Source organism: Rattus rattus, chromosome 2, assembly GCF_011064425.1.
Source record: "Rattus rattus isolate New Zealand chromosome 2, Rrattus_CSIRO_v1, whole genome shotgun sequence".
Classification (NCBI taxonomy): Eukaryota; Metazoa; Chordata; class Mammalia; order Rodentia; family Muridae; genus Rattus; species Rattus rattus.
This window is the reverse complement of record NC_046155.1, coordinates 96,019,490-96,045,520: the sequence shown is the minus strand read 5'-3', so window position 1 is coordinate 96,045,520 and position 26,031 is coordinate 96,019,490. Positions and strand designations below refer to the sequence as shown.

Sequence of the window (26,031 nt, the reverse complement as noted above, 5' to 3'; positions counted from 1 at the left end):
CAGATCTCTGTTAACCCCAGGGCAGCCTGGGCTACACACTGAGACTGTTTTCAAAAAAAGTAGAGAGCAAGTCAATGTCAAGCTCTGGTCCCCATGCACACACAAATCCAGATGCCTATGGGGGCCAGAGCTGCTGGGTCCTGTGGGGCTAGCTCCAGAATGATTACAAGCTGTTTATGTGGGTTGGGAGACAAACCTGGTCCTCTGCAGAAGCTCCTCTCTCTAGGACTAGCATTTTGTTTATGTGTTCATGTGACATACTAGCTGAGGATGACCTTTCTGACCTCTTGCCTCCACCTCGGGAGCACTGGGATTTATAGGCACGCCAACCAGGCCATGCTTATAAAGTGGTAGGGATTGAACCAGGGCTTCACACAGCTAGACCAGCTTCACGAAGCTAAACTGGCTGTCTACCCTAGCCCCAGCATTACTTTAGAACTTTACTATTTTTCTGTATGGGTGTATAGTATTTGCATGTGTAGCTGAGTGCTCAGGGAAACCAGAATAGTTTGTCAGATCCCTTGGAGCCAGCAGTATAGTGCTGTGAGCACCCAATACAGAAGCAAAGGAACTGAACTGAGGTCCTCTATAAGAGAAGTAAGTGCTGGGCTAGAGAGCTGGCTCAGCAGTTAGGAATACTGGCTGTTCTTGCAGAGGACCTAAGGTCAGTTCCCAGCACCCTTGTGGCAGGTCATAAACATCGGGAACTCAGTTCTAATGGTTCCAACACCCTCTTCAGACCTCCATGGGCACCAGGCACACTCACGATGTACATATATACACACAGGCAAAACACACACACATGACACAGACACACAGGCAAAACACACATACACATAATATTTACAAATCATCTTTTCTCAATGATTTTAGTCAAGAGCAAAACCACAGTGATATAGAAAACCCAGATTTATTTAACTATTACAAAGACAAAATATCATTGAGAGTACTTTGCAGACTTCATTTCAGATGATTTACTCTGTGACAGTCAAGGACCTAAGCTAGGAGAACGTAACAGAGCTGATGGTAAATGAGGAGGAACAGAAGTAGCACACAAGCATTTGTCATGATGAGATGTGGCTGAGCCCCAGTAGAGGACCCATGCATCTGTGGAGAATGCTAAAGGCTGTGCCCTCAGAGGCCTTTACTTTCTATCTCAGGGATCAGAGAGTCCTCCTAAGTCCCAGAGACATCTAAGCTCCCCACCTCACTTTTGCCCAGCGTGAGCTCTGTACATTTAACTACACAGGCCTCGCAGCTGACAGACTGCACACAGCAAAGGTAGGAATTAGAGGCCCTCTCAGAAGATAACTAGACACAGGAAGCTTGGGGGTAAATGAGAAACTACAAAAACCCGTTCAGTTAATTCACCTTTGTTAATAGAGGTCAGAGTCTTTTCTGCTGGTGACAGCTTGCTGTCTCATTATAGTTTGTCTTGAGAAATGAGTTTTGGAGAAGAAAAAAGCCTTTCACCAGCTCCATTCTGGAGTGAAGCGGCATCAAGTTCTTGCCTATAGTTATGAGCAGAATCTGAAAGACAAAGGGCTCACAGTTATTATTACTAATAACCATTATTTAGTGAAGCCTTGTAGGATTCCAAACTATTGCTGTATCTCAGGCCTTGTAATATCCCTGATCAGTAACTATGCTTCCATTGTACAGATGAGGAAACTGAGAACCTGTTATGCAAGCCACCTGCAGAGGAGCACAGACAGCATGTGAGCACATCCGTGATGGAGCTGTGAGGCTATGATACATGTACACCCTTCTGTACCTTATTTCACGCTCCATCCCAAGGTTTGGAATTAGTAATGGTTACACGAATACTCTACTTCTTCTTTAGGCTTTCAAAGTACATACAATTTTTTTTAAAGATTTTATTTATTCTATGTATATGAGTACACTGTAGCTGTTTTCAGACACACCAGAAGAGGGCATCAGATCTCATTACAGATGGATGTGAGCCACCATGTGGTTGCTGGGAATTGAACTCAGGACCTTTGGAAGAGCAGTCAGTGCTCTCAATCACTGCGCCATCTCTCTAGCCAACATACAATCTTAAATGATCAAAAATTACACTGTTTGGAAATCAGATCAACTACCAAATGAACACAAAATAGATTGGACCAGAAAAGAAATTCTTCCCATCACAAAATAGTCAAAACCACTAAACAAAGAAAGAATAATATTAAAAGCAGTAAGGGAAAAAGATCAAGTAACATATAAAGGCAGACCTATCAGAATCACACCAGACTTCTCACCAGAGACTATGAAAGCAGATCCTGGACAGATGTCATACAGAACCTAAGAGAACACAAATGCCAGCCCAGGTTACTGTACCCAGCAAAACTCTCAATTAACATAGATGGAGAAAACAAGATATTCCATGACAAAGCCAAATTTACACAATTTTTCCACAAATCGAGCCCTACAAAGGAAAATGGATGGGAAACTCCAACACAAGGAGGGAAACTACACCCTAGAAAAAACAAAGTAATCTTTCAACTAACCCAAAAGAGAGCCACACAAACACAATTCCATGTCTAACAACAAAAATAATAGGCAGTCTGACAGTTCCTCAGAAAATTAGACATTGCACTACCTGAGGACCAGCTACACCACTCCTGGGCATATACCCAAAAGATGCTCCAACATATAACAAGGACACAACATGCTCTACTATGTTTATAGAAATCTTATTATAGTAGCCAAAAGCTGGAAAAGAACCCACATGTTCTTCAGCAAAGGAATGGATACAGAAAATGTGCTACATCTACACAATGGAGTACTACTCAGCTATTAAAAACAATGACTTTATGAAATTTTAGGCAAATGGATAGAACTACAAAATATCATCCTGAGTGAGGTAACCCAGTAAACAAAAGCACACACATGGTATGCACTCACTGATTAAGTAGATATTAGCCCAAAAGCTTGGAATACCCATGATACAATCCACAGTCCACATGAAGCTTAAGAAGAAGGATGACCAAAATGTGGATGCTTCAGACCTTCTTAGAAAGGGGAACAAAAATACTCACAGGAGGAAATATGGAGATAAAGTATAGAGCAGAGACTGAAGGAAAGGTCATTCAGAGACTGCCCCACCTAGTGGATCCATTCCATATACAGACACCAAACCCAGACAATATTGCAGATGCCAAGAAGTGCATGCTGACAGGAGCCTGATTCCTGAGAGGTTCTGCTAGAGCCTAACAAATACAGAGGTGAATGCTTGCAGCCAATCATTGGACTGAGAATGGGGTCCCCAATGGAGGAATGAGAGAAAGGACTGAAGGAGCTGAAGGGGTTTGCACCAACAATTTCAACCAACCAGACTCCTCAGAGCTCCCAGAGACTAAACCACCATCCCAAGAGTACACAGGGATGGACCTATGGCTCCATCCACATATGTAGCAAAGGATGGCCTTGTCATTAATGGGAGAAGCCTTTGGTCCTGTCAAGGGTCAATGCCCCAGCATAGGGGAATGTCAGGGCGTGGGAGGGAATGGGTGGGTGGATAAGAGAGTTACCCTCATAGAAGCAGGGGGAGGAGAGGATGAGATATTGGGTTTCTGGAGGGAAAACAGGGAAAGTGGATAACATTTAAAATGTAAACTTAAAAAATCCAATAAGAGAAAAAAGAAGAAAAACTTCCCATCCAGGCTACTAACAACTTATAATGACAGCCACTGCCCCTTCCCTTCAAAGGCAGCTAGCTGTCATTAACGTGATGATGAGTAAGGGAGGTCAGGCCTGGAGTCGGTGGTGGGTTATCAATGTCTGGGACTGTGAGAGCAGAAAACTAACCGGCACCAGGAAAGCTCGCAGTGATGTGAGCAGAGAGTCTGCTGCCTATAGACTACACAAAAGCAGCAATGGTGCAAGGAAGGAAAACATTTATGGAAGAGATATAAACCACACAGCCACAGAACTTCTCAAAGGCTATTTTTTTGATAGCCACATTAGAAGAAAACATGCATTGTTACCATGCATCGTTAGTTCTATAACTGTAGTAATTTAGAAACACTGAACTTAATATATATATATATTTATCTTATGTGTGTGTATTTTGCCTGCATGTATGTGTACCATGTGCATGTAGTGCCTGTGAAGGCCAGAAGAGGGCGTCATATCTTTCTGGAACTGAACTTAAAAGATGTTTGTAGGGCAAAACCCAAGTAATTTCCAGTAACCAGAGATGGGTAACATTTTTAAAAACTGCTACCTTCCTAGAATTCTTTAAGCCCATGGTCGTTTCGGGGATCTTCATGCAGTAACGAGAATAAGCTACTCACTCACTGTAAGTCTCACGAGTCATCCTCAGTGGTCAACGTCTGCATCCTCGAACTGTCCGGCAACAGTTGGTGTAGTCTCTACCTCCATGCCATCTGCACATAAAGACACTGTCTCAGACACTTGACTCAGCAAGGCCTGGCATGGTGGTCCCCTGCTGTAGTCCCAGCCCTGGGTAGGCAGTCAGGTGGAACTCTGTGAGTCTGAGGCCAGTCTAGTCTGTGTAGTACTTCTAAGCTACACGTGAGACCCAATCTAAAACATACAATAAAAACAATAACTGGATTTTAAAAATTTGGGCATTTTGTTGTTTTTGAAACAGGGTCTCATGCAGTTCAGGCTATCCTCCGCTCCTGACCTCAGGCCCATGGCTAGGACTGCAGGTGGACCACCACATCAGGCTATCTAACACCTCCAATTCCACTCTTTCTATTTTGAAAACAAGGTTATCTGAGCCACCTGTGGATTTAAGTCAAGTTAAAAATCAATCTAAACAGCTAACTTTGTAAATCCACAACATCAACACACATACACATACAAACCCACAAATCCTAGGCAGGAATCAATTTATGCCTTTTCTTCCTTTTTTTCTTTTAAAAAAATTTGGAATGTTTAGCTATGTAGCCTACATAAGCTCAAAGTCACTGCGTCCTGCAGGCTCACGTCAGGCGCTAGGATCATAAGTTCATGCCACCAGGTCTGGCTGGCAGGGATTTTCAAATGCATTAATCAGAGTAGAAAAACAACAGCAGCAAACTTTATCTCCCCATTTCCATCATCTCACTAACATGGCATGGGATGAGGGCTAAAGGCATAGTCCAGCACTTAAGAATAAGAGCGCTGTCGACTTTTCATAGGACCCAGGCTTGATTCGCAGCACCCACATGGCAGATTTCAACTGTCTACAATTTCAGTTCCAGGGCATCTGGCTTCCAAGGGCACCAACCATGCAAAGGAGCACAGATATCCAGGCAGGCAAACACATATACACATAGAATACAACTTTTTAAAAAAAGTGTGAGGAGGGCAGAAAAACAAAACAAAACATCTGTAGTTGTTTACTTTTTCACTCTTGACTCTCTCCCAACTCTTCACCTGCCACATGTGAGTAAGGCATGCTGGGATAGGATAATTACTTGAGTTTACTAGTCTGTGTCTAGCATGGGCAATACAGTAAGATACAATTCCTGCCCCATCTCCCCATCCTTGCCAATATCCCAGAACTCCAAAACTCAGGTCAATATGCTGTATGCATGTGACACTGATCACAGCACCATGGGAGAAGTGAAAGTGGACCAGAGAAGACACACTAAAGCCACTTCAAGGATGTCCTGTAGTCATTGAAAACAACAGTTACAATGTTACTAGAGCATAAAATACTAATATATACTAAACACATAAAATGTAAGAGGTGCTGATGACAATGGCAGGTATATTACTTTTATATAATGGTTCACTGAAATAATCCTCTTATCAGCTGTTTGACCTCAAGCAATGCAACCCTTCTGAGCTTTAGCTGTCTAATGGATACAATGTGGATCATAAACTTATCCTTAAACTTTTCATAAACTTTATTCTAAAAAGAATTAAATGTACACATATAAGGGGGGTGACACACACCTTTAATCCCAGTAGTAGGAAGGCAGAGGCAAGTGGATCTCAGAGTTGAAGGCCAGCCTGGTCTACTTCAAGAGTTTCAGGACAGCCAAAATCTACTCAGAAAAACCCTGTCTCAAAAACAAAACAAAATGACCCCCCTCCCCAAAAAGAGAAGTATTTAGAGATGTGCTTTAAGTCCAGGTGTGGCACATAAGCAATTCGAGATCAGAAAGCACAGGACTGCCACAGGACCACCACATGACCGCCACATGAGGTGAAGAGAAAGGGCACTCACCTTCGTAAGTTCTTACTGAATCTTCTGTTCGGACGCCTGCCATATTATACTGGCTGCTCACAGACTGAGAAAGCATTCCTTCTAATCTCTCCAGCGTGGCTTGCCCTTCTGCTGTTAAATGGGATAGTCCTTCTTCATAGGTGTAAAATGTAGGGATGTCCCCCTGTCCTTGTTCTAAACAAACAGAACACGATTTTATACAACAGTGGGAAAAAAGACAGTGGACAATAAATAATGCATTTGCTGGAGATGTATAGGCTTCCGGTATTTATTGATAGGGTCATTATTAAGAGTTCCAAAAAGAAAAGAAAAATATGTCCCTACCCATTAGAATTAGAAAACCAGAAGGAAAAGAGGGTATTTTTAAAATTAGTGAATCCTTTATTATTCCAAGGTGGAAATATTATAAGGTGGGAATTTTACAAGTGAATAAATACAAAATTTGACTGAAAGAATTTTGAATTAACATATTTTTCCTTTTTTAAAAAACCAGAAAATCGTTGGGGATTTAGCTCAGTGGTAGAGCGCTTGCCTAGCAAGCACAAGGCCCTGGGTTTGGTCCCCAGCTCCAGAAAAAAAAACCAGAAAATCTAAAAGAATATAAAAGGGACAAAAACAGAAAATCACTTAAAAAAATCTCTAAGAAATGAGAATGTATTTGTGTATGTGAAGAATAATTCCAGAAATGGGTAGTCTTAGGCTAGGATCCGGATTCCTGTGTAGGAAAGAACTGTAGATGCCCAGACTGGTGCCAAAGAGACCGTTTGTGCCTTAGGCTGCAACCTACCAGAGCAAGGGAGCACATTCTGGTCTGGGAGGCAGTGGAAAATAGTTGTGGATAAATGAAGTATGGGTTTAGGGAGAAGGAAATTAAAGTGCAATATCAAGAGAACTCTAGAGAGACAACTCGGTGGTGTTGGAGCATTTGCTGTTCTTGCAGGGCCTGCAGTTTGGTTCCCAGCACCCAGCTAGCAGTTCACAACCATATAATTCAAACTCAGGGGGGTTCCAAAACCCTTTTCTGGCCTCAGAGGGCACATATATGAATCCAGGCAAAACACTCATACATGCAAAATAAACAAATTAAACACAACTTTAAAGAGGTATACATGAACAGACTTCTCAGTGGGGAGGGTGGGGACAGCCAGCTCAGACTGAGGTATGCTCTTGACCACCGACGTTCTAGCTGTCCTTGTCTTTCCCATTTGTTTCTATTATCTGTTCCCCACCCCTAATATCTTATTGTTGTTTGAGCTTGGGAAAGCCATTCATTTCCCCAATTGTCTGCTGAAAGGGCCGAGACACCAAGTATGCTAATGGACCATTCCCTTTATTTACAGCCATCTTACATGGGTTCCTTTATAGAAAAAAAAAAACAAAAACAACAACAACAACAACAAAAAAACCTAAAAATTGTATGCCCTTAGCACATGCTTACTGAAACAGTAACGCCAACCTGGGACCCAAGTCACTGACCGTGTGCTTCCACATCATACTCTTCTCCATCATAGTCATCCGAGTCTTCATCCTCAGGGTCTGGATGCAGGGCCTGGCACTCACACATTGCTGTGAACATTGCCTCCACTAAAGGACAGGAAACTGTAACTAATACTTTTTCCAGTGCACCACAGAGTCTTAGAATAAATATAACCACTGCTACAAACCAATTTAAAAGCAGACAAAAGGTTTACTAGGCTAACTATATTCATAAAATCTATAAAATTCAAATGAAAATTGATCATGAAAAATGCTTGAGACAATGAATAAGTCACAAAGTAAATACAAGACATTATAATATCTCTTCATTGGTGGCTGGATTTAAGAAAAAAAGGCCAACCCAGGTGTTGTGGCTCAGGCCTCTGATCTCAGAACTCATAAGATAGAAGCAAACAGACTTCTTTGAGTTTAAGGCCTGGTCTACATAGTTCCAGGACAGCTGGGACTATATAGAGAGACCCTGTTGAAAAGAGAAAAGAGAAAGGAAAGAGAAAGGGAAGAGAAAGAGTAAAGAGAAAAGGTCAGAGTTGTTGGTCACACTGCTAATTAGGAAAAAGCCTCTGTCACATGACATACTTTCCAAAAGTCTCCACATTTTCAACTTTGGAAGTGTTTCCAGCCGTTGACATTGAGTCAGCAACGTCAATCAATCAGACTGACCAGAGTCCTCCTTGCACAAAGTGCACCAGATACCATGCTAGTCACAGTATTCTTACTGTATCCACAACCTGGAACAGTAATAAGTAGCTGCTCAATGACTTTAAGGAGACTAAACAGGATAAAGCAACAGAACGGAGGTAACGGTAATGAAGGGGAGAGGTGTGAGCTTACCAATGGGAGAGGGGACATACGGAGAAAAGATCAGTATCACAACACTCACATGCTGACTTATCACTGGGCACAAATCTAAACTCAGAAATGGGTTCAACATCATCATTGTCGTCCTCATCTTCATCAGAGAAAGGTTCTTTTGATTCTTCTATAAAAGAAATAAAAGTAACCTTTTTAGACATTAAAAGTTAGTTTTTCTTAAGACTTTACTTATGTGTGCCTGTATGTGCTTTATGTACAGAATGCATACAGGAGCCAGAAGAGGACATTGAGTCCCCTGGAGCTAGAGTTAGAGGCACGTGAGTCCCCTGACATGGGTCCTGGAAACCTAACTCTGTCTTCTGAAAGAGCAGCAGGAGCTCGTAACTGCTGGTCTGTCTCTCCAGTCTCAAGGAATAAAAACTTAAAATATTTATTTCACATTTTAAAGACACTGAAGCTAAATCCTGGTAGTATGTGCCTGAAATACTTGTATTTGAAAAGGAGAAGCAAATATATACACAAAAAATTTAATGAACAAGCTAGGAAATTGACTGGTATATCTAAATATTGCAATTCAGTGTTTACTGATGGTTATGCAGAGCAGTGAGACGATTTCAGATAAATGTGTAATAGTTTGTAGATAAAGAATGCTCAAGGAGACTAGGGGTGGGAGTAATAGCTGAGAGGCAGTCACTCTGTACAGGAAGTCCCGGGTTCACATTTTTACACTGAAGACTGAATATATAAATGTATCAACACAGAGACACTTTAAAAAGGAACTAGATGAAAAAGCTAGTTGCAAACTATATGGTATCACTTACATTAAAATTTTAAACATAAAACCATTACATCGTTGGAGACATATACATATTCAGTAAGGGTTAAAAGCATATATATAGAAGGGCTACAGAATTGACTCCGTGCTTAGAGCACTTGTCACTCTCAGAGAACCTAGGTTCAATTCCTGACACGCATACAGTGACTCATAATTGTAACTCCAAGCCAGGATCTAACCCCTTCTTTCTGACCTTGGCAGGCACCAGGCATACATGTGATGTGGCAAATACATACATACATAATAAAAAGGATATACAATATACAATATTGCTTAATTTGAGTCAGAGAGAGGAGGATGAAATGGGAACCCACACAAAACACTTTCTTTTTTTCCCCAGTTTTGGACTTTATTGTTATTGTCGTCGTCTCAGGCCTTGACTGCGCACTTGCGCAGTGGGTACAGCCGCTCCTTCCGCTGCTGCTCCTTGGTCTTCAGCTTCTCTTCACGATTGGTGAGCTGGTGGCACATGGCTCTGGCCTTCCTGGTCACAGGTCCAGGGGCTTGTACTTCTCTCCCTTGTAGAACTTCCTGAGGTTTTCCTTTTGAGTCTGATTAATGACAGTGAAGACACGGGCGATGGATTTGTGTACGACTCGTATCTTGGAGAGCTTGGACGTGGCGCCGCCTGTCACTTTGGCCACGAGAAGCTGGGACAGTTCCAGCATCAGATCATCCAGTTGTTTCAACAGCTCCTCCTTCTTCTTGCCGCGCAGGTTCCAAGCCTTAATCTTGGCCATTGCTGCGCTGTTCACAGATGAGGCCCCCGGTTCCCACAAAACACTTTCAAATTGGGCATAGTGGTACATATCTTTAATTCCAGCCAAGGGAGGCTGAGGCACGTAGATCTTCATGAGTTCAAGACCAATGTGATCTATATAGTGAGTGCCAGGAAATATAGAGACCCAACCCCCAAAAAGGGGCAGCTTTCAACAGTATTCAGTGAATTTCCCTTAAAAACCTATAGGATCTGGGAAAGTCAATAGAAGTTACACTAAATACGAAATAGAAAAAAATTACTTTAAACTTTTTTTTTTTTTTTTTTTGGAGCTGGGGACTGAACCCAGGGCCTTGTGCTTGCTAGGCAAGTGCTTTACCACTGAGCTAAATCCCCAACTCTAAACTTTTTATATTTCAACCACTTAATTAAAAAAAGATCAATAAACTAACCCCACAAAACAATGAACATGTTTGCTGAAATTAGCAATCTTAAATACATATTAAGGGCTGGTGAGTTGGGGTTGGGGATTTAGCTCAGTGGTAGAGCGCTTGCCTAGGAAGCACAAGGCCCTGGGTTCGGTCCCCAGCTCCGAAAAAAAAAAAAGGGCTGGTGAGGAGGCTCAGCGGGTAAAGCACTTGCTGCATAAGCCCAACAACACTGAGTTTGATCCACAGAGCCCACTTAAAGGGAGAAAGAACCAAATCCACACATACACGCACACACTGGGCTAGGTAAGACATATATGAACAGACGGGCCAGGGAAGCAACTCAGGGGTAGCGTGCTGGCCACGCATGCTCAAAGCTCTGCAGTCAGCCTTTAGCTACGGCAAAGAGAAAAGCACATTTTTACATTTGAAATTGGTATTAAAAAACACCTTTTGACTATCATGCAGATGAGGAAAGACTGGAGTGACACTTATTAATGCCATAAATCTACTTGCAGGGTGTGCCAGCTGTCACTCTACAACCTGCTGAGCAATCTATGCAAAGAATTGATTTGGCTCCTGGTCTCAAGTTGCCCATGGTGAGAGGAAGGAGCACTGCCTCCTTCATGGCATCCAGGAAGCAGGGTGTAGGAAAGGAAGAGAGGGAGAAGAAAGGAAGGGGAACGAAAGCAGGAATGCCCACACTAGCAGGCCTCCTCCTCCTCCTTTTGTTCTCTCTGGGCACCAGCTAAAGATGGCTTCCTCCGTTCAACTCCCTGAGTTAACTGCCTCTGGAAACCCTCAGACATACAGAAGTACACTTTACTATGTGTGGGGTCTCTCCATCCAGTAAGGCTGACACAGTAAACAAGAGGCATCCACCAGTGTGGATTTATCCAAGTTCAGTGTCCAAAAGCACAAAAATAGACAAGCAAAAGAAAAAACTCTGGCCACTGATAATACCTTTTCTGTGCTGTTTCCAATGACATGTTGTTTAAAAACGTATCTTTAGTTATCCAGCAGAATAATACACATACTGAAAAATTCTAAATCACTGAATTAGCCACAAGCTCCAAACTTTGTTGATGCATTTTAAAAAGCAATGTGTCACCATACTACACATACAACAGTAATTGTAACTACAGTACAGTAGTAACTGTGTAAGAATAACACAGTCTAGAGTAACAATATTTCAAAGTGCAGAGGACAGAGCCTAGCATCTAGATCCTCTTCCCAGAAATAGCCACTGGTGTGTTGGGGGTGGGGTAGGGTATGGGGTGTAGGAGGAAAAGGGGAGGAAAGGAGGGAGGGAGATAGAGATGCAGGTGTGACTGGTATGCTCGCTTATTAAAAGCCCTAAGTTGAGCCCAGGCCTTTGATCGCCACCTTTTTTTTTTTTTTTTTTTGGAAACAGGGTCTCTTACTGAACCTGGATTTTACTGTTTTGGTGAGACTGGCTGGTCAGCAGACCCCTGGGATCTGCCTATCCATCTGTGTTCCTGCACTGCTGGGGCAAAGGTGCAGTTTTAATGTGGGTGCTGAGAACCCGACCCCAGATCTCCATGGTTATACTGAACTGAATCTATACCCTTGGAAATAACCACTGTTAACAATTGCTTATTGTCTCAGGAATCTCCCTTAAGGCCATGATGGTAAGAAATGTAGGAAATGGTTGGTACGCCAGGTACAACCCTTATCCAGTATAGGAAGGAGGCCCTGGGTTTAAGCATCAGCACAAACAAAGAACAGCAGCATCCAGGCTTCCAACCGACTTTACCGTTAAAGGTTTAGTCACCGGCCAGAGGTACGACTGGGGTTAAAAGAATCTTTAGGAGATGAGGCCACGTGGAAAGTGAGACTAGCATAATCCTCTAGAGATTTAGTTTTTTAAGAAAACTGAGACTCATGAGAAAATAACTTGCCTGGCAAGTAAGGCACAGCTTACTTACTGGGGGTGGTTGGTCCCTGTATCTACGATTACTGAATCCCTGCCTCACTAGATTTTTGTGGGCTGGAAAAGTACCTTTGCTCGGTGCCAATGCTAGACAAGTTTAAGGCATTAACGCAGCAGCATTTACTTTGGTTTTATGGGTGGAGCTTGAATTCAGAGGCTGGAACACATCACGCCACTGAGTCACACCCCTAGCTCCAAACCATCAGCATTTGGAATTGACAAGGATACTTTTAAAGATTTCCATTTCAAACACCATCTAAGAATTATCTTATATAAAGTGATGATTGGAATCCCGAGTGTCACGCAAAGACCCATATATTAAAAGTTAAGTCACCAGCCTGTGGTGTTCGTGGGCGCCTTTAGGAGGTGAGGACATGTGGAGGCTTATCTATCCTCAGGGAAGATGGGGACTCCAGGCCCTCTAAGCCTTACTTCCTAGGTGTCATAAAGTGATTGGGTATTCTATCTATTGCCTTCCGGTCTCCTCAACCATGTGCTCGTGCCATGAGATGCTGTGCCAGCACAGGTCCAAAGAAGCAGGGCTGAATGAAAATAAGCCAAGCTTCGTGACTCATACGCCAAAACGAGCTCCTCAGGAGACCGATTCGCTAAGGTCCTTTGTCAGAGCAACAGTGCACTGACCAGCAGTTATAAAAATCACAGCTGACTTGACTTATGGTAGATTATAAAGGTCCCCAGAGACACATGTATTGAACACATGTTGCCCAGCAGGCAGCACCAGGGACAGGCCTTTGAAGGTTCTACCCACTCCTGGACCCTGAACTCTGGTCCTTTGCCAAGTGGACAGCTGCTGACCACATGCCTGCCACCATGTCACGTGTTCTCCACTACGATGGACCGAAATATCTCTGAAATTGTGAGCAAAACAAAAACAAACAAAAAACCCTTCTTTCTGTTAAGTCAGTGAACTTTGTGCTTGATACCTCATTAAGAAATCATGCAACACTCCAAGGTCTGAAGAACTTTTAACACTTCCATATCTTTTTTTTCAAATTTCATTATATTTTAATCTATCTTTGAATATTTTCCAACAGCAAAAACTTGAAATCTTCTAGTGAGAGTATTTTTTTGGATAGCTGGATCAGTCAATATCACTTAATAAGGCATGGCTTGCCAGAGTTCTAAAAATTAGTAACTAGTATTCACAACTAAATATAAATGATTAGATCTGGAACCAAATGAAAATCCCAACTTGAAGTGTCAGGAACAAAAGCTACCCATTATCTTAAAACCAACAACTTTGTTCTATTTTCAGGAACAGTAAAACTTGGAAATCTTGTCATGCAGATGTAATGTATGTGCCAGTAGCATCCTTCCTCCTCCAATGAAAGTTTCACCGGCCAATGGCAGCACATAAAGGAACGAGTCGAAATATATAAATTCTCCCTGCCACCCCTGAGAACCATTACTGTAATAAAGTGGAAACAGTTGTGGGCCTAGAGACAGAACTCTGCAGGTAAGAGAGCTCCCTCGCTGGCTGCGTGTGGTGTTCTGAATGAGAATGGCCTCCATAAGCTTGTATGTTTGAATACTTGGTCCTCAGCTGTAGGACTGGTTCTGCTTCATGCCTTTGCTCCACCACCACTGACTCTAACCCCCAGAACACCCTTTTCCTTAGCTGCTGGTGCTCTGGCACAGCAGTGGAAAAGTAGCTACTAGAAGCTCGGTTCTTGAAGTAACTCCAGCTCCAAGGGATCCAATCCTCTTCTGTCCTCTACAGGCATCCACACACGTAGCATATGTTCACACACAGACACATGCACATAGGCTGTAACTCCAGTTCTAGGGGAATATTCACCCCCTTCTGGCCTCAGTCACACACAGTAGCACACAGACATAAATGCGGGCAACAACCCTCAACCCTCTCCCTAACGCACATCTTCAAAATAAATAAAATAGATAAAATAGATATATACGATCTATCTTAAATTTTTGAAAGACAGAATATACTGGTTCACATCTCTGAAATGCCTTTAGAAGGAGAAGGAATAAGCAGTTAAAAAATAGGAATATAACCATATTTTTTTTTCTTTCTTTTTTTTCGGAGCTGAGGACTGAACCCAGGGCCTTGCACTTTCTAGGCAAGCGCTCTACCACTGAGCTAAATCCCCAACCCTGGAATATAACCATATTAACAGAAGACTTCTACGTGTAAATATATGCCCGTTAGAAGAAATTCAAGTAGTCAAATTGTTTTAGATAATTTTTTTTTTTTGAGCTGGGGACCGAACCCAGGGCCTTGCGCTTGTGTTTTAGATAATTAACTTGGCTCAATATGTTATCCAATGTGGGCCAATGGCTTAATTTTTACATTGAGTATTGTCAAAGACTGCTTTTCAGAAAGCACCATGCACACAACTAAAGTGTCAGCATCTGGGAGAATGAGGACTGTTATTCTACTCAAGCCCAGGAGTGCAGTGCCAACCTGAGCAACCTGACAAACAAACAAGCACTGCCCCCTAAAATGCACTTTACTATCAGAGGAAGCACTGGATTGAGTTATAGCATACATACCTCCAAATCTGGCATTCACCATGACATACAGATGTTCTTGAGGATAAGCATTTGGGTCCCTGGATACTGCATGTAAACTAATGGTGGGGTACTCCAGTGAGAATCCTAATCCAGAACCATCTAGCCAAGACAGGCGGCTGAAAAACATGTTTTAGGCAGATTATTTTTAGAAATTAAATCCTAACTTAATACCCCAAAGTTTATAAAGGTTCAACTCAGACAGTTTTATTGCATAGAAATTTAAGTTTATTGGCAATATTAGAAACATTGTTAAAATAAGAAAATTTAGCAACAAGGATTGAATCTTCTCTTCTATGATTTCTTTTCCTCTAGCTATAAGTTCAAACAATTTGAGAGGCAGGTTTTTTCCAGTCACCTGTGTTTATTTTTCCTCCATGCGCACATATATGTGAGGTCAGAGGAGAGCAGCAGATCCTCTGGCGCTGGAGTTACAGGAGGCTGTGAGCTCCAATGTGGTCACTGGCAATTTAGCTCTGGTCTTAAGAGCGCAGCGTGTGCTCTTAACAGCTTTCGGCCCTTACCTGCCTGTCTGTCTTTCATGCTTATTCCGTTACCTTCTTTGCTGTGAGATCTTTTCATCTAGACAAGTTCCAAATAACTCCTCTTTTCCACAGGGACCTCTTCTGTTTCAAACTGCAGCTCAGTAACACACATGAGCACATGTATGTTAACAGATCCTGTTTGTCAGTCTCCTACTTCCATCCCTTCATTTAACATTCCTCAAAAATGTTAGCACAGTTCTCAGTAGGTAAGCATGCAACAGACGCTTGGTAATCAACGTTTCCATTCATCATACATTAAATGATGTACACACAAAGCAGCTGTGATTTCAATCACAGTTTAAAAAATTGTTATTACCTTAGGAGACAAGGTAACGTTCCCATTTATTACCAGCTTTGAGAAAAAGCCACAGGGGCTGGAGACATGGCTCAGCAGTTAAGAGCATCGAGTCCTGAGTTCAATTCCCAGCAACCACATGGTGGTTCACAGCTCCCTGTAATAGGATCTGATGCCCTCTTCTGGTGTGTCTGAAGACAGTTACAGTGTACTCCCATACATGAAATAATAGAAGGGAATGGGGATGTGGCTCTACAGAACACGCTTATATTCTATATCCTCTCCACTTTCTCCTCCCCTGCTCCCCCGACCCCCACATCCCCATTCCCTCTTATTTTAAGATAGTTTCAATATTTAGCCCATGTTGGCCTCAGCTGCCCAGGTTGGCCATGAATTTTTTTCTTTAAGCCAATGTCTCTCTACATAGCCCTGGCTGTCCTTGAACTCAGCCTGCCTCTGCCTCTACCCCCAGTGCTGGGATTAAAGTTGTGCTTTACCACACCTGGCCACAGCCAGACTGACTCTGGTACTTCTCCTGCTTTTCCTGCCTCTACATCCTAAGTGCAAGTGCTGGCATTACAAGCCTGTGGCCCCATGCCCAGCCTCATCCTACTTTCTAGAGAGTGGAAAGTCAGCTTTGGCAAGATGACTGTGGCTCACAACTATAGTATGAGCTCCCCAGAGGCTGACTTAGGACAACTGCTGCAAATTCAAGTCTGATATGGAATTCACATAATGAACTCCAGGCCAGTCTGGTCTATAGGGAGTCCAGGTCTCAAACACAACAACAACAAGAACAACAACAACAACAACAACAGCAACAATAACAACAAAAACCCAGGAGGTGACATATACTTTTAATTCTATTATTTGGAAGGCAGAGGCAGGCAGATCTCTGTGAGTTCAAGCCCAGCCTGGTCTACATAGCAGTTCCAAGTCAGTCAAGGCTACATTACAAGACCCTGTCTAAAATAATAACAACAAACACAACACAACACAACTATACAACTGGAGAGCCAAGTGCTCCTTTAGCCAGGAACACTAATAGAGTAGCAATGTAAAATTATTCCTGGTTGGTTTAAGAGGACACTAAATTCTATCTATGCCTCAGGAACTCACCACCATCAAGGAAACAATGTCTAATGGTATAAGACAATTGTGTAATCCAATCCTCAGCAAAAGCATTACCAAAAGGTCTGTGTTATAACTGTGGTGGTAAATGTTCAACTCTAAACATTCTATGACAACGACAATGATTTTGAGACAGGGTTTCTCTGTGTAGCCCAGGTTGGCCTCAAACTCAAGAGATCCATCTGCCTCTGCCTCCCAAGTGGTGGGATTAAAGGTAGGTGTCACCTTCATTTGGCTACACTATGATTATTTAATGGTATACTTAGAAGTCTAAGGAATTACTTCATCACCACTGCTTCTAAAGTAAGATTTCTTATGCAAGTATGGGTCACACACACCTTTCCCATCTACTGTTACTCTCAATGTGGGGATGAAACAATGCTCATGGGTACTGAGAATAGTCCAATCAAACTGTTTCCTTTCTCCAAAATCTCTTGCTATGACCATGATTTAGAATGGAACATCCTAAATTTTCAAGTCTAAAATAATTTCAAATATTCAAAGCCACAAAACCTGGGCAGTCAAAAAAAGTTGGCATCTAAATGGAAACAGTGCCTCTGGTTTGAAAGGCTGAAATTGTGCTGTAGGCCCTGAGGCTGCCAGCATGCTGTCTCAGTACAACCTTCCTATGGGCTCTCAGGAGCTAAGCCAAGCCAGTCTGGCACTTGGACCAATACTTATTTGACTTTAAGTTCTAATTATTTTTAAGTCTCTTCTCACATAAAGCACTTCAAAACTACAATATATAATTATCTATGACCAGTCATAAAAACCAAAGCCAAATCAACATGAGTCATAAGTGCAAGGACAAGAACTAGGAGAGCAGTGAACACAGACTAACTCATGTTTTGTCAAACCTGAGACTCAGGAATAAGTGCAATTGGTGTCTTTCATTTCTGGGAAAGTGTTGAAAACAGCACAGGCAGGTAAAAGAGAAATTGAATCTGTGTTGGCTTAATTGATGTAACATTGGTTTGGGAATGATATGTAAAAAAGCATTGTCTCTAAGCTCAAAGTACCTATTTTTAATTTAAGTACAAAGTTTACCAGTCTTAAAAAACTTATTTTGAACTACTCATGCCTTTTTATCTTCCTTACTTGGATGAGAACTCAACTTCTTTTTTTTTTTTAAAGATTTATTTATTTTATTATATGTAAGTATACTGTAGCTGTCTTCAGACACACCAGAAGAGGGCATCAGATCCCATTACAGATGGTTGTGAGCCACCATGTGGTTGCTGGGAATTGAACTCAGGACCTCTGGAAGAGCAGTCAGTGCTCTTAACCGCTGAGCCATCTCTCCAGCCTGAGAACTCAACTTCTTATAAACACTAGGCTCTAGGATCTGGAGAGAGCTCAGTGCTCACAAGTGCTTGCTGCTCTTTGCAGACAACCACAGTTCAATCCTCCGTACCTACATGATAGCTCACAACTTTAAGTCCAGAGCATCCAATGCCTTCTTCTGACCACATGGAATGCAAGGCATACACGTACATATATGCAGGCAGAACATCCATACACATGGAATAAAATAAACCTGAAAACAAAACAGCTCTGAAACTGAGCCCAGGAGTTGTTCACCTCTACGACACACACACAAAAGCTATTTCCTTAGAGACAAATTCTATACCATTCTCTTCTGGCTTACATCCTAAAGGCTTGCCCAGAGGCTGCAATATAATACTGCCAAGCCGTGGACATGTTCTTACCTGCTCCAGCTTTGGGTCTGTCCATGTTCTTCATCTACTCAGAGGAAGAACTACTAAATAGCATTTATATAATGCCCTGTATGCATGTGCAAAATACATGCATGTCCTGGCACAAAGAACACTGCCTTTTACCATTTTGCCTAAGCACCCTACTTCTTTCAATTAGAACAGCTGCCAACACACACGATGCCATTGACCTGGATGCTTGCTAGTCATGAGTCGCCATCATTGTGGGGAAACTGCTGGTTATTGAATCCCATGACTTGGACATGCCAGGTGGGGAAAAAAAATACAAAGGGTGATCAGACCAAGGAAATGAGGAAAGAGGGTAGTAGAGATGTACAAGACTTCTGTTATGTAATCTTGATTTAATTAATTTTAAATTCATACATATGTAACCTATAACTTGAGACATTTCCAAAAATGTTTTCTTAAAGAAGCATTGAGTCTGCCAATAAACACTTAAAATAAGATCATAGAATGAGATATACTTTCTGAATATGGTAACTGTATCTTCTGAGGAACATGCTAAGATATTTACATGTAAGTTTAAGAGATGTCTGTAACTCTCAAACAGCTTAAGAAACAAGGCAAAATGTTAAATTAACTATTCGTGATTATTTAAAACAAACAAACGAAGTCTTGGCTGCATGTATGTGCACTATCTGTGCACCTGGTGCCCACACAGGTCAGAGGGTGGCAGATCTCTGAAGTCAGGGATTATTACTAAGAGCCAGCATGTGAGAACCAAACCAGAGCCCTCTGCAAGAGCAACAAATGCTCTTAAACGTGCAGCCACCTCTCCAGACCTCAATTAATGAATAAGAGTGTATAGGCATTAACAACACTTCTATCCTTTAAGTTGTAAACTTTCCAAAATGCAAAAGCATATACAAGAAGCCTACCCTCCCACAAAGAATTCTAGACTCGATGGGCATGGTGGCAGGACACACCTTTAGTCCCTGCACTCCAGAGGGAAAGGCAGGAAGACCTCTGAAGTTCCAGGGAGCCAGGACTACACAGAGACCTTGTCTTAAGAAAAAACAAAGAAACAAAACCCATTTTACATAGTGTGATGGCTATTCTTGGTTGTCAACTTGACTACATCTGAAATTAACTAAAATCCAAACATGGGGGCACACCAGTGTGGGGTTTCCTGCTTAATTTGAAGTAGGAAGATCCACTCCTAATCTCAATCTTGGGTCAAGAAGACTCATGCCGGGGTTGGGGATTTAGCTCAGTGGTAGAGCACTTGCCTAGCAAGCGCAAGGCCCTGTGTTCGGTCCCCAGCTCCGAAAAAAAGAAAGAAAGAAAAAAAAAAAGAAGACTCGTGCCTTCATTCCAGGCCTAGGCAGGCTTCCAGCATCTACTGAGGATCAGATCAGACCCTTGGACTGAGCAGCTTCTGGAGTCTTGGGCTTTCCATTCACAGACAGCCATTGTTGGATTAACTAGACCTCACCTGTAAGTCATCCTAACAAATCCCTATTCTCAAAAGATATTATGCCTACTACAGAGTTCAGGATATAAAAGTGCTTAAAAAAACAAAACCCTCTTCATCTATAGAGCAACTCTGATGGTGGACAAAGCCAGGTGTTTATGCAAGAAACACATGAATGTGAAGGGAAGCAAGTTTGGTATGTTGAGGGGTGAGTTTGGTTGGTGTATGTATGGAGTAGCTGGCCTTCTGAGTCTGTATCTTAGGAGACTGTTATCAAACAGCATAAAAATAACTTTTATTCTCCTACAGTAAGTGTCATCTCTGAAGTTTAATTCCTCTGCTGCTAACCTAGGCCTAGTCTTGGAAGACTCTAGCCTCCATACAATTTAATCTAGGCTAGACTTACTGCTGAATAAACTCGCCCTTTCCCATTCTTTCTGACTGGTTTAACTTGGCTCTTTTGGAGCAAACTCCTCTCCAAGATGGCTGATTCAATCTGGTTTCTCTCAGTTTCTCCTGAATTGTTCTACTTGGCATCAAACTAACTCTAGCTGATCTGGCTACTCATTCTCTGGCCCCCTTTTTTTTCTCTAACCTGTCTCTGTACAACTATCCCAGTAAAACTGTCTCCTTCCTTTTTCTGCACAGCTCTTAAGTAGCTTCCCTTTCCTCTCATTTCTCCTGAGAGTTGGGCATATCCTATTTGGTCAAGTCTTTCTCTGATTCATCACTCTGTCTGCCACTCATTTAGACATCACTTTCAATCATGGTGCTTCCTTCTACAAACTAACTTGACCTTCACTGTTTGGGATTCAAGGTGTATACTAAGGATGTGTCTGTCTTCCAGTCAGAGGCAATAAAGATGTGTGCTAAAGACTGAGCCACACCACAACTAGAAAAAAAGGACTTTTCTAGTATACACTCTTGGGGTTCACAGTGTGATCAAATGTCCAAAAGACAGATTTGAAATTCAAAAGAGTAGGTATTAACATACTCACTAGAGTAGGCTATATAGTCCAGAAGAGAGGGCCAGGACCTTAGAGAAATGCATGCGTGAAGAGAAAAAGACTTAGGAGAGGGAAGGTACACACAGTAAGATCTTGGGTGATCTTAGCAATTTCTTCTGCATGTGGAGTGTGAAACACAGAAATATTCCTAACTCTGACAAACAAGATCCATTTTATTTATCCATGTGTATTTTTTGATGTCTTTTAATATTATTTAATTATTTATTTAATGTGTGTACACTATAACTGTCTTCAGACACACTAGAAGAGGGTATCAGATCCCATTACAGATGGCTGTGAGACACCATGTGGTTGCTGGGAATTGAACTCTGGACCTCTGGAAGAGTAGTTAGTGCTCTTAAGTGCTGAGCCATCTCTCCATCCATGTGTATTAGTCAGGGTTCTCTAGAGTAACAGAACTTACAGAATGAATGAATGAATCTCCACCACTTCTTCCTACCCACCCCCTTTCTTTCTCCCTCTTGACTACTCCAAACATTTTATATATACGTGTGTGTGTATGTGTATGTGTGTGTGTATACACACAAACAAACTGAGTGCCCACCCACATATGTATTTCCAGTCGGTGTCTAAACACCCAGGCTTTGCCCCACCATCCAAACAGTTCTTTAAACAATTAACTTCTTACACTTTTATACCCTGGACTCTGGAGTAGGCATAATCTTGGTCCCTAAGAGATTTGTTTCCCAGTGCCATGACAGAAGGGATTCTGAATGTATTTAAGGTTACTAATCAACTGACTGTGATATAAAGGAGGCTAGCTTGGATTTTCTAGGCAGGCCCAATGTTATTTATAACACTGAGCTCTTAAAAGGAGAAAATTATCCTCTGTGGCCAACAAATGAAATACAGCAGAAGGTAAACCAGAGAATCTGAAGGACAGGAAAGTATGAGAAAGATAGTAAGGCGGGAGTGGGGGTGTGAGGGTGGGGTTGAGGGGAGACCGAGAGAGGGAGACGGAGAGAATAAGAATAGGAAAATATGGGGGTGAGCACGAAGGTATGAGCGTGTGTATAGTGTGTATTTTAGTGACTCGTCTATCTTATTGTGGAAGTACAAAGTCCTGCAGGTAGTCAAATACAAGAATTCCTTCCAAGACCTGCACATCCAGGAGTCGGGTTCGACTGGTTATGACTCCGCCCTGCGAGGGCCTGAAGATGCTCTTTTTCCCCACCCACATCTGGAGCGGAAAATCCAAGCTCATTAATCAAACGTCCTAAACCCGTAACAATCTCCTCTGAGCTACATATTCCACGCAGGGAAAACATCTAGTTCACACGATCATTCAGAAAGCCAGGCCCATCGAAAAACTAACCGAGGCTCTGCAGACTCAAAACTAAACGCGACCACGCGCCAGGCTTGCAGGAGACAGGCACAAGTCGTTAATGAGAACAGAGCCAGCTGAGCTCCGGAGGGGGGGTAATCCCACCTGGCCCGCATAACAGCAGCGTCGGCCGACGCCCCCCTGTAGTACCCCGTGGTCGCGCCTCTGGGAGGAAGGCGCCCCCGAAGGAGGCCGGCGCCGGAGTCCGGGAACCCTACCTCTCCGCAATGTAAAGCGTGCCGGTGCCGAGCCCCTTCCCGTTCAGCACAGCTTCGGTGTCTGGCTGCTGCAGCCGGAGTCCATCTGCGGACCCAGGGGGCGGGAAGCTTTTAAGGAAGCTCATTGCGGGCGAAAGCATAGCTCCACAGGAACCAAGAAAGCCGAGCACCGCAATCCCGGTTCGCAGGGAGCTGCCCCGGAAGCAGTAGCCGTACTCCGGAAGAACAACTTTCTCATCGAGGAATTTCGCGTGCGGTTGACCATAGAGACGGGATGTTCTAGGCAACTCAGAGATCTGAAGCGAGCCGGCTTTCTGTCACGTGACACTGGTTCCCTTCTCAAGCGCCCGTAAGGGTGCTTAGAATAACCGAGTGTTTTCTCTGTGGTTCTACTTCAAGGTCGTCGCAGAAAACCCTGAGAGAGGCTGTATGAGGAATACGAAGACTTTCCCAATAAAAAGTGGGAACAGGCCTAGGCCCCTGGAGTCCCTCGCCTGAGCAGGACGCACAGAAATAAAATCCACACTCATCTGGAGGTCAAAAATCTCCGGGTTGGGTGCACCCTGCTTCCTCCTCGTCGGGCCTGTTCTTCTTGGGTTCACACAGCCATTTACCAGGCCTTTTAGTCCCCATGTCGCCGGAGAGGTCGAGTGCCCCATCCCCACGTGTCACGCCACGAAGACAAAAAGATTACATTAATTGGTCAGCAGCGGGGCAAGACAGTCAAAAGACAGTGCCCAGGGAAAAGGTCTGGAACCCTTGCCTTCCCAGCTTGCTAGGCCCAAAAAAATACGTGCAGTGAAAACGTACAGATTTAGTAAATAGAAACCCATAACCGAGGCTTATAGAACACACGGCATAAGGACCTTACCTCTTATTTCTTCATGGATTCGTTCGTGGTTTTAGATACAGGGCTTCCTTCTGTAGGCCATGCTGGCCTCCAATACATAATCGATATGCACCCTACTCTAGGGTACTAGTACTATTATGGGCATCCATCACTACACCTGCTCAATTCAGTTTTATTCTTATGATAAACAATATGAACACATTTTTATTACTGACCCAGTTTTTTGTTTGTTTGTTTGTTTGTTTGTTTGTTTTTTTGGTTCTTTTTTTCGGAGCTGGGGACCGAACCCAGGGCCTTGCGCTTCCTAGGCAAGCGCTCTACCACTGAGCTAAATCCCCAACCCCATACTGACCCAGTTTTACAGATGAGACCTGAGGCATTCAATTCACAAGCTAAAGTTTGGTAATGACTTGGTGGATGGAATTCAGTCAGCTGATCTCTAGACTCCACCTTTTTTGGCTGTAGAATTGTAATGTCTATGGGGTCAGGGCTGTTTAGGTTGGATAACATGTAGAATGTGATGGGAGTTTTGTCTTTCCTCCTCTTCCTTCTCGTTCTCTTCATCCTCCTTCCCCCACCCCTCCTTTTTTTCTTTTTGGAATCGTCTAAATAGAGGTATCTTTAGATTTTTTTTTCCTTACGATTTAAAAAAACAAAACAACAACAACAAAAACCTCTGTGTACATATTGAGTGCAGTTGCCCAATGACTCCAGAAGTGGGCACTGGATCTCCTGGAACTCGTTACAGGCAGGTGTGAGCTACCCTGCCTGGGTGCAGTGAAACCATCTACATTAGGCATTCTCAGAGGCTGGTCCGATGTCTCCAGTTCCAAGTGTTAACGCTTTTAAATTTAGCCAGTTTGTCATTAGTGAGACTAGAAAACTGGTCCACTGACAGGAATGAGAAGGTGGGAGTGGAGTATGGATGAGGAAAGATTCTCGAACTCTCTGAAGTTAAAACCTTCACTCATCATTTGGACATAGTTTGAGAGGAAGAGTTTGTGAAAATGAAAACAAGGACAGACAAAGAAGAGAGGTTAAATGTCATTTCTAAATTTCCAGTTTAAAAAGCTGAGTAGGTGAGTAGATGTGCTTTCTAAGTTGGAGATTTCAGAGAGAGGTTTTCAAGGTAGGTTATAAGGATATCAGAGTGCAGGCAGAGCATTGGATTAGCATGTTCGAAGGCCTGGGTTGAATGCCCAGTACTTAAAACGAGTAGCATATGAATCCAGTTGGAGAAGTAATTAATATGAGACGTTCCCTAAGACATCTATTTGGTGAAACAAACAGCAGTGCTTTGCTCAGAAATGGAGTCCCCATGGATGACAGAAGAGAACTGGCTAAAACCAGTATAATAATTTCTTATCAATTTGTCTCAGTCTTCAGAGTCATTTACAGTCCAATGGCAAAACATTTTATACAAGGTGGTAAGTGAAGGGATCTTACCTTTGAGGGTCCCTTCAAGTGCTCAGTGCCAGGCTCAAAGGGGGCAGCTAAGCCAGTGAGTCAAATAACAGCCCAGTATCAAGTACTGAAATAGGAAGCTTTGCATTTTGTGCTTTTGCATCAATTCCCTGTGAATAGTTTAAGTAGTAGGCACTTAGTAAGTACACCTTCTTTTGTAGTCTTTAACTCTTAAAAAGAATGATTTAGTCACCCCTTCTCTCCTTTACTTCTTAGAATAATTTTGTGAGGGTATGCAGGGTAGCTGTTATATGTATTTATAGCTGAAATTAAAGATCAGGAAACGGGATTTGCTTAAGACTTGTAGCACTAATTGTATAACCCAGGCTGGCCTCCAACTTGTGATTCTCCTGCCTCTATGTTCTGAGTGCTGTTATTACAGAGTACCACCATGCCCTGGGAGCTCTTCCTATCCTTGCATTGAGACTCCAGCAATTTAATGTAAACCATCACCTAGAAACAATCGACAGAGCCCTATAGAGATGAGAGGGTATAAAGGCTCCTTCCTTTTACTAACAGTAAGAGTTAAGCTTACAAACCCATTCTTATTTGACCAGAGTTACTATTATTAGAGCTGAGGCCCATGTTCTAATGAGGTTTATCAGTATTTATTTTTGGCCCTACAGTAAAATAAAATGTTTTGTTTGGAGAGATCATAATACAGCTACAGGTGCCCCATTAGAATGTAGAATGTTAGAGAGCAGACAAAACAAGCTTTCAATAGAAAATCAGAGAACCAAAGTGGGGGGGGGTTCTTTCCTCTTATGTCAGCATTTTGTAACAGTTTCTGATGGTGGAATTCACGATTGACACAGAGCCTATTGGCTTCTTGGAATTCCTCCTAGAAACTAATAACATTTTTGTAGGAACTTTTAAATACAGTTTAAAAATTCTAGGATCTGTTCATTTTAAACACTGAAAATTGAGCAAGAAATAGAAGACAGATTAAATGAGAACATAACCCATCTTTTTTTTTTTTTTTTTTTTTTTTTTTGCTGCAAATTAGAACTTCGCATAAAGAGGAATACTCAGAAGAAG

The 26,031-nt window shown here is 42.5% G+C and overlaps 1 protein-coding gene and 1 pseudogene across 2 annotated transcripts; both read right to left on the bottom strand.

The window, feature by feature from the left end:
* Positions 1–891: 891 nt before the first annotated feature.
* On the bottom strand, positions 892–22,894 carry Clns1a (chloride nucleotide-sensitive channel 1A). 2 transcript variants are annotated; one of them, XM_032892969.1, is made up of 7 exons: positions 22,680–22,894; positions 14,971–15,107; positions 8,568–8,666; positions 7,667–7,774; positions 6,191–6,364; positions 4,299–4,391; positions 892–1,530 (listed from the first exon to the last, which is right to left on the bottom strand). In XM_032892969.1, the coding sequence occupies exons 1-6, from the start codon at positions 22,817–22,819 to the stop codon at positions 4,324–4,326; spliced, it is 726 nt and encodes a 241-aa protein (XP_032748860.1). In that variant the 5' UTR covers positions 22,820–22,894; the 3' UTR covers positions 892–1,530; positions 4,299–4,323. The 2 variants fall into 2 exon arrangements, with proteins under 2 accessions (XP_032748860.1, XP_032748861.1); XM_032892970.1 differs by having other exon boundaries at positions 4,303–4,391.
* LOC116891706 lies at positions 9,673–10,075 on the bottom strand (annotated as a pseudogene).
* Positions 22,895–26,031: the final 3,137 nt, after the last annotated feature.

Coding starts and splice junctions, on each gene's coding strand:
- Clns1a (XM_032892969.1), bottom strand. CDS start 22,819: ATGCTTTCGCCCGCAATGAGCTTCCTTAAAAGCTTCCCGCCCCCTGGG. Junction 7,775..8,567: donor GCCCAGTGATAAGTCAGCAT/GTGAGTGTTGTG, acceptor CCTGTCCTTTAG/TGGAGGCAATGTTCACAGCA. Junction 6,365..7,666: donor GTATGATGTGGAAGCACACG/GTCAGTGACTTG, acceptor CTGTTTGTTTAG/AACAAGGACAGGGGGACATC.